The 8,189-nt window shown below is 57.7% G+C and overlaps 2 protein-coding genes across 3 annotated transcripts in view; one reads left to right on the top strand and one right to left on the bottom strand.

Annotated features, from left to right (window-relative positions):
• The window catches only part of TSHZ3 (teashirt zinc finger homeobox 3), a 64,675-nt gene extending 59,912 nt beyond the window's left edge, over positions 1–4,763 (bottom strand). The window contains exon 1 of one of the 2 annotated variants that reach the window (XM_090149300.1): positions 4,403–4,763. Coding sequence is in view for 1 of the 2 variants with exons in the window: in XM_031615521.2 (XP_031471381.1) it covers positions 2,408–2,447 (40 nt within the window). In the remaining variant the exon portion in view is untranslated. Of the gene's footprint in view, positions 1–2,407; positions 2,544–4,402 lie in introns of those variants that run through there. The other variant, XM_031615521.2, reaches the window with a different exon arrangement.
• On the top strand, positions 2,446–5,970 carry LOC149916142 (uncharacterized). The gene is made up of 3 exons (XM_090149614.1): positions 2,446–2,457; positions 2,503–2,738; positions 4,669–5,970. The coding sequence occupies exons 1-3, from the start codon at positions 2,446–2,448 to the stop codon at positions 5,381–5,383; spliced, it is 963 nt and encodes a 320-aa protein (XP_090005740.1). The 3' UTR covers positions 5,384–5,970.
• Positions 5,971–8,189: the final 2,219 nt, after the last annotated feature.

The raw sequence follows: 8,189 nt of genomic DNA on the forward strand, positions 1-8,189 counted from the left end.
CAATTAAATCAAATATGAAACAAAGTCGTTTTGACGGGTCATTTTGATAGAGCAAAACCATTCTTCCATCTCCTATTAGTCCTGCAGTCAAGTTTTTGTAATGAATATTTCTTAACTAACCTGTTATTTCTTTGCTGTTTTTAACGTGTTGGGGAAAAAAAAAAAGAAAGAAGGAAAAAAAAAGCAGCAGCAGCTTTTGCTGCTATTAGAAAAAGTAACATTTCCAATGTGACCAATAAAGCAGCATTTCAGTGGGAAGCAATTATACACAATACTAAATGTTTAATGTTGCTATCAAAAAGCTAAAAGTTTAAAGAGATTACACTTCTGCTAAATATGAAAGATCACATATCATGGATGATTCACTTGAGAAAGGAGGAAGAGACGGGAAGTGGAAGAGAGAGGAATAAAGGTACCTCGGAATGCTTCTGTAGTGCAGAAGCATTTTCTCCCAGCCTACAGAAAGCCCAATGTAAAGCACCGCCGTTTGGAGAACAAGCCAAGCATTTGGAAGAGCTAGAATTCACAGAATCAAACTAACGTTACAAAACAGAAATTTCCAAATACTAGAAAAAGTTCACCTTTTTAATTAATTGGACAAGCGTCACTCTGACACGGTTGAGAAATTAAAAACATTGAGCACTTGGCTAAGATATTATTTGCTAGATCGTATCACTATCAGACTTGCAAACTTCAGAAACTTTCTAACTGTTAGTACAGGGAACTGGTCTGCCAGAAAGCACCCTTTTCTATGCTAGAAGTACCAGATGAAGAAGGTACTCCAGAGAAGAGAAGAAGGGAAGTCAGGACAGCCACTCACAGTTTGGGGTGCTCCTTGCCTCTCTCGCTGCTTACTGAACTCAGAGAGCACCGCTCACAGAACTTGTCAGCAGCCCTGCCGTGCTTCCCAGCACACCGCTCCAAGAACAGCCCACTCCTGGAGCTCCGGGCTGCAGGGCTCCCTGCCTGAGGAGGCCACAAGCCCAGCTACAGCCACACCAGTGCCACCGTGGCCATCAGACCCCAGCACCAGACACCTACGTGGCCAGGCTCCAGGTGCAGGTACGGTGTCACCTGCGGTCCCCAGGCCTGGCAAGCTGTCCTGACGGTGTGGCACGGCCGCCACGAGTTGCACTGACAGGGAGCTGACAGGCCACGGGTGACGTCACCCAGCCTGGCGTTACCATGGCAAGTGATTTATTGATGTTTATCGGGAATGAATAGATCAAAGGCAGCCAGATGACAGGCGATCAATCAGCCATCAAATCAAGGATGGCAACAGGCCAAGGAAACCTTTTCCAGCCCACATATCCCCAGCTAAGGATTACTGTAAAATTATGTTTGTTTGTTTGGTTTTTTTTTTTTACTCTTTTCAATTCAGCTTTTCCAGAAAACGTTCCATAAGTTTAACAGGAGTTGACAGTTCTGGCAGAAGGAAAGCAAAACAAACTAACAAAAAGCCTCATCAGGACAAAGCCCTAAAAAGTATTTCTGAAAAAAAAAAAAAAGAAAAAAAAAAAAACCAAAAAAACCCCACAACCAAGAAATGGAGGAAGTTGTAAAAGCACTATCAGAAACACTCGCCAGTCATTTGACAATGCACAGATTCCCCCCCACCCCCCCTTTTTTTTTTTTTTTTTTTTTCCTTTGGTTTCCTTTGCAGCCTCTCATCTGGGCTCGTAAAGAAGGAATCACTGAGGTTAGCAGAGGAGCGCCCAAGGACGCGGCCGGCCCATGGCTGTGGCTGTCCGGCCCGCAGCTGCAGAGCAGCACCAGAGACAGGAGCAGAGCGTAAAAGTTGGGCGGAGGACCCCACTCAGGGCGCGGAGCTCCAACTCACACCGCGGGGCTCCCGAACCACCTCGTCTCTACTGCTTCATTCACACAAGCCGTGCAGTTATACACATCCTACCTTAATTTACAGAAAAATAAAATAAAACAGAGTATTTTGGCTGCCTTTCGCAAATCATTTGTCTGAGAGAGAAGGGGATGAAGAAGAATGGAAGCAAAGTAGGTGCCAAAGTACGGGCTGGAAGCGGACAGCACCGGGCTCCTTCTCCCAGCGCCGGCAGCCAGACATCCCTACGCGTGCACAGCCCTGCCCGCACCGCGGGCTGCCGGCACCCGGCGGGCAGAGTTGGGGACGCAGCGAAGTGGGTACCAAAGTAGGGACAGTGCTTCCACGCGCTCCCACCCCTGCAGCCCCAAGGCAAAAAAAAAAAAAAAGAAAGAAAAAAAAAAAAAAGAAAATACCCTCCCCTCCCCACCCCCCCTCCGCCGCCGAGCCGTCAGACCGAGAGTTCCTCCGCAAAGCCGGGCGTGCAGCGTGCGAACGGGGCCGCGGCGGGGACGGAGGGGAGAAGCGAGCGGAGACGGCGGCTCCGTACCGCACCGCACCGTTCCGTACCTGCTGCGCGCCGGGGCGCCTGCTGCTTCCTCCTCGGCATGCTGCGGGCGGCGGGGGGGGCTGCCTCGGCGCGGGGGTGGGAAGAGTTGCTTTAGCCCCAGAGATCCGCTGCGCTGCTCCAGTCTCGGCTCGAGGGCTGGGTCGGGGATATATTTTTTGTTGCTGTGCATGCACGATGCCGAGGAGGAGGAGGAGGAGGCGGCGGCGGAGGAGGAGGAGGCGGCACAGAGGAGAGGACAGCCCTGCTGCTGCTGCTGCTGCTGCTGGCAGAAGAGGGGGGAAGTTTGACAAATCGCCCCGGAGGAAGGAGGAGGGGAAGCCCCCCGAAGAGGTGCGCGGGCGGGAGGGCCGGGGAGAGCCCGCGGCGCCGCACCCCGCCCCGCGCCCTCCGCCTGCCCCGGCGCGGGGCTGCTCACGGCATGGGGCCGGCAGCGCCGGGCGGCACTCGGAGAGCTGCAGCCGGCGCTCGGCGCTCCGCGGCTCCGGGCTCGGCGCTGGAAGAGCGGCGGCGGCAACAGGCGCAGCTTGAAGGGAAACGAGACGATCGCAGCGTCACTCAAACATCCCGCCCGAGGGACGCGGCGCCGCGCTCCCGCAACTCCCGGCGCGGCGCGGACCCCCCCTCCGCCGCCCAACTTCGCCGCCGCTCCGCTCGGCGCCGCCCCCCCGCTCCGCACACGCCCGCCGCGTTCCCCTCGGCCCGGCCCCCCCGCCCCGACCCCGCCAGGTGACGGGAGGCGGCCCCGCACCTCGGCCCGGCCCCGCTCCGGGACCGCGGCTCCCACCTGGCTGGCGCCTGCGGGCGGGCGGGGCGGGGGGGGCGCGGGGCGCTGCGGCCGTCAACGGCAGCGCCTTCAGCCGCGGGGCGGCAGCGGGCAGCGCCCTCACACCGCTCCGCGGGGCGCCCGCGCGCAGGCCGCCTTCTTCTTTTCTCTCTCTTTTCGGAGCATTTTGGGTTTTTTTCTTTTTTTTTTTTGTTTCTTTTTTTTTTCTTTTTTTCTTTTTTTTTTTTTTTTGGTCCAAGTTCACTGGCAAGCCGCCACCGCGTTCCGTTCGGCGAGCGGCGGCGGATCGATGCGCTGCGGGCTCGATTGGGCGCTCCTGGGCGGCGGCGGGGCCGCGCTGCGCCGGGAGGGCCGGGCCGGGCGGGCGGCGCGGGGCTGGGATGGGGTGGGATGGGGTGGGGTGGGGGCACGGCGGGCCCCACCGCCTCCCGCAGCCCCCGTGTATTGGCAGCATGGGGGGGGGGGGGAGAAAGAAAAAAAAAAAAAAACAGTAGCAAATATTTTTTTTTCTAAAGTTCACGGGGAGGAATTAAAAAAAAAAAAAAAAAAAAAAGATGATCTCAGTGTTACGGTAAGATCAAAAGCACCTCCGCTCGCCACCGTTGCTCCGCGCTCGCGGTGGCTCCAAGCACCGCACGGTGCAGATGCGGCGTCCCCGCGCCCCCCGGGCTGTGCGTTCGGTGCGCGGGGCGTGGGCTGAGCGGCGGCGGTCACGGGACGGTGGTTTTAATGCGGAGCGTAGGGCGAAAAATAAACCGCCGGCTTCTCTAGTGCCCGGGAGCCTGGTACTGCCGGGGGAAACGAAACGTTTGTGGCGAACAGCGCGGCGAGCTGTCAGCGCAGCGCCCGGCTCCGTCCCGGCCGCATCCGCGTGTCCGTGTGTGCGCGGGGCCGGGCCCGCTGTCCGCCGCGTCCCCATCGGCGCTGCCTCCCGTTCCGTTCCGGAGCGGTGACAGCGCGGTGGAAGCGGAGAGCTGAGTGCTGAGCTCAGCTCGCGCTGCCCTCCTCCCTCCTGAAATCAAAAATTAGGAAATTGTCCCGAAACGCTGAGCGCAGCCCCGGGGACGCGTCGCTCGGCCCTCGCAGCCCCGCTCTGCCCCTCTGTGCGCCGGTGAGGAGCATCCCGAGGAAATCGACGAACATCACTTCGGGGCTCTGCGAGTTGCGGCAACTTTTCTCCGTCCGCCTCCCTCCCCCCGGCCGGGCTCACCTCCCCGAGCTTCCAATCGTGCGCTTCGCTCTCTTAAGGCCCGGGAAGGCAGTGGGGCTCATGGGGAAAAAGTCAAATTTTGGTGAACAGCCGCCGAGGAGCCTCTCGGACCCCATACAGACAGCTCCGCGCTCAGGGCCGGCTCAGCGGGCGCGCACACGCACACAAACACGCACACACACGTGCCGCGCTCGCAGCCCGAACGAGCCGCGGAACTGTTTGGTTGGTAACTGTACTCTTTCCCCCTCCCCCCTTCTTTTTTTAAGGAAGAAAAATCTATTGAACTTCCGATCGGACGGATTTCAGCTGGAAACGCGGAGTCCTTCACGTGCATTAACTTCTCCGGGGGTCACGGTCTATTTCAGAGAGCCGGAACCCGTAATTGTATTAAGTGTCACATTTACAAACATAACGCTTACAAAACAAACGCACAAAATCGATGACTGCACGGGCTCTATCTGCAAAGACTCCGCACACGAGGCTCGCCCTTCCCGGCAGTTCCGAAGCCAGGTACCGATTATTTCCCAGTCCCACCGTCAGACGACCACCCCCGCTCAGCGTCCCGCCCGCTCGGCACCGCGCCCGCCCCGAGCTCCATCGCTGCCCCTTCCACCGCCCGTCCGCTCCGCAGCTCCCCGAGCACGGCTGCGGCGGCCGAGCCGCAGGGGCCCCGCACACGGACAGCGCGGCAGCGGCCAGCGGGGATCCCCGGCTAAGTTCGCCAACTTGGCTCAGCCCCGAGCAGGGCGGGGGTTCGCCGGGAACTGCGGGGCGCACCGAGTGCCGGGCCCGGGCCCTCAGCCGGCCCGCTGCAGGCGCGGAGCGGAGCGGGGCGGCAGCGTTGGCAGCGCCGGCTGCAGGGAGCGCCCGGTGCCCCCCGGGTGTGCGGGGGCCACTGCGGCTTCGCCCGGTGCGGAACAAAAGAGGAGCGGCGCGCGTCGGCGCTGCCGGGACGGACGCGCCTCTGCCAAGTTTGTTTAAGAACACGGCTGCCCGCGCCCGACAACGATCCTCGGCTTTTGTGCAATACAAAGCGTTGTCAATAACCATTACAGCGGCAGCAATTATCTGAGGAGAGAACAAAGGCATTTTGTAATATCTACATAAGTTTATTAGAGCAAAATTATTTTTAAATGCCTACGAATTCCCAAACCTCCTGAGTACAAATGAATAAAAGTTTTTCTTCGGGCTAAAATCTTTGCTTGAATGTAAATTGTTTGGGTAAATGAATTTACACAGCAGCAAAGTTTGTTTGGCTCAGTCCGGTAGCTGCGCTGTAACGAACCAGATGTTTTGGCTGCAAATTATCCGGAGGACTTTCCCAGTTCTGCCACGCATCGCACCCCGGAACGCCAGAACTGGGCCGGCGGGGGCCGGGCAGCTCCCCCAGCCCCGGGAGCGAACCCCTCAGCCCCAACTCGCCCCTCCTCGGAGCCCCGCGGGCTGCGCACCAGCAAAGCGAGAACCGCGCAGCGGAGCGGGGCAGCGCGGCCCGGTCCTCCCCGCGGCCTTTCCCCTGGCACCGACGGGGCCGGAGCGCGACCCGCAGCCGCTGCGGCCGGAGCTGAAGTTGGGCGGCCCGTGGAGAGCCGCGGCTGATGCCGCCCGCTGAGCCGGGGGGGTCGGGGCTGCCCCACTCGGCCCCGCCCGGCCCGGGCCGCCCCGCCCGCCGCCTCCGCGCCCACAGCAGCACTTTCTGGGGACGGTGCGGGGTGCACTGAGATCTGTCGCCGCGGTGCCGTCCCGCTGAATTATCACTTCTTTTTTTTTTTTCCCCTTCAAAAGGACTTGGGGGTCTCTGAAGAAACAATCAGCCGCTGCTCTGAAGGAAAGGAGCGATACCATTCAGAGCTACTGTAGCGTAATGTGTTCACTTGGGCAGCAGGAAAACCCTTTATGAAAATTAGTTACAGAGCCTGAAACTCCCCCCACCCCCCTTGTGCCAACCGCAGCCATTGTGCGCACAGGGCTCAGCGCAGCCCGCCCGCACGAAGTTGGCCCCGCTCCGGCTCGGGGAGCTCCTCCGTGCAGCCCCGGCGCTGGGGAGAGGCGGGAGGCAGCGGCGGGGCCGAAGCGGGGGGAAAGGGATCCCCGCCTGCTCCCTGCATCACCCGGGGGTCGGCGCTGCCCGGCAAGCGCGGCCGTGCCCTTCAGAGCGCCTGTGACCTCACGGCAGGGAGATTTGGTTGTGCCCAGATACATCCTGCAGCGGGAAAAAGCACGGCGCGGAGATTCTCCTGCCAGATCCCTCCTTTCTTCCCGCAGAAACTTCTTCCCTAGGCGGCTATTTTACTAATTTGCATATAGCGTTTGCGTTAAGACAGGCAAGTTTCTCTTAAAAACACTAAAGAAAAGAAAAAGGCGTCCAGCCGTCACCAAAGGGACCTCGCTCTGCCCCTGGCGCCCGGTGCCGCTCACCGCGGCGAGACGTGGACAGCAGCGGCTCCGCGATCAGCCCGTGCCCAGGGCCGAGATGCACCGAGCACCGGTGGGTCCCGGTTGGCACGGCCGGGTTAGGAAGGAGGTGGAAACTGAGCAAGTGTGACACCGGCATTGATTCGCTCTCTTTGTTCTCGTGTCATCGGTACACAATGGAGAGAGAAAGAAACGTGACTTAAAAATCGCAATTAACCGGCTTCGGTGTGGGTTTCTTCCGTGGGTTAGATCTTGTTATCAAATCCCATTCCTTCTCTAAAAAAGCGCTTCCAATTTTAAAATAAAATAGACGGTGTAAAATACTTTCCATCTTTCTATTGTAAGAGTTACTTAAATTACGACTGGAAGTTTCCCACAGGCTCGGTCAGGTCTTGAAAGAACGGCATTTTTTTTTCTACTGTTTTAAAAGTATTAACTTCCTTTCAAACATCCCTTAACCTTTAATGTTTTGCAACTTGATGAAAAGGTCACTTTGCTTGGAGTGGGTGCATCTGCTTCGTAATTGTTCTAATATCAAGCAGAGCTCCATCCCAACGCTAAGTTCTTTTACGGAGGTTTTTTTTTTTCCTTAATACACTATTGGTAAGGTTACCGTGAGTAATTGTTCTAAAGACAGAGAGCCACAGACCAAAGGATGCTCGCACCTTATTTAATTTCACCAACCTCAGATGCTCAGAGCTGCATGCAACAGATGACATCAGTGGGGCTCTCAGAAGAGGAACCTGACCAATTCAACCTCGTCCAACTGGGACGGGCCTGGGGCAGGGCAGGATCAGCACAAACAGATGGATTTCTGGACCCTGCTGTGCAAGGAAGTATTGCTGAATACTGACCAATATTCCCCTAAGCCTGCAGCAAGCTGTGCCTGCTCACCTGGTGTGCCTGCTCACCAGAGGAGCACTCTGCAGGGAACCGTGCAAGGAAGCAGCACCACGGGTGAGTCAAGGCCCGAGGAGCAGCCAGCACCAGAGATCTGGGGCCACCAGGCAGCAGTTCTCACCAACCAGACCTGAAAAGTGATGCCGTGTTACTAATCCAATTATACCTTCCATCACTTGCTGTGAGGGCAACGGAAGCCTTTCAGCACGTGTAAATCAGCATTTAGCAATGAGGACAACAGCACTTTGACCACTTAGCCAGCTCTGGTACAGGCAACCTATGCCCCTTCCCATGCAAAGGGAATATGTCCATCCCCTTCCTGGGCTCAGAGTGCCCCTCTGGAGCAGAATGGGGCCTGGGATTGGAGAAGAACCCCCTTATCCACTGCACTGCAGCTGCACCAGACTGCAGCGATCAGAGCAAGGATCTGAAACTGAAGCACTCATCACTCTAAAACACAGCAAGATTTTCT

The sequence above is a fragment of the Phasianus colchicus genome, chromosome 13, assembly GCF_987193195.1.
Source record: "Phasianus colchicus chromosome 13, bPhaCol1.hap1.1, whole genome shotgun sequence".
Classification (NCBI taxonomy): Eukaryota; Metazoa; Chordata; class Aves; order Galliformes; family Phasianidae; genus Phasianus; species Phasianus colchicus.

Excerpts from the sequence above, each read along its gene's own strand:
- LOC149916142 (XM_090149614.1), top strand. Across the intron at positions 2,739-4,668 it reads AGGGGAAGCCCCCCGAAGAG|GAAGAAAAATCTATTGAACT; the intron begins GTGCGCGGGCGG and ends TCTTTTTTTAAG.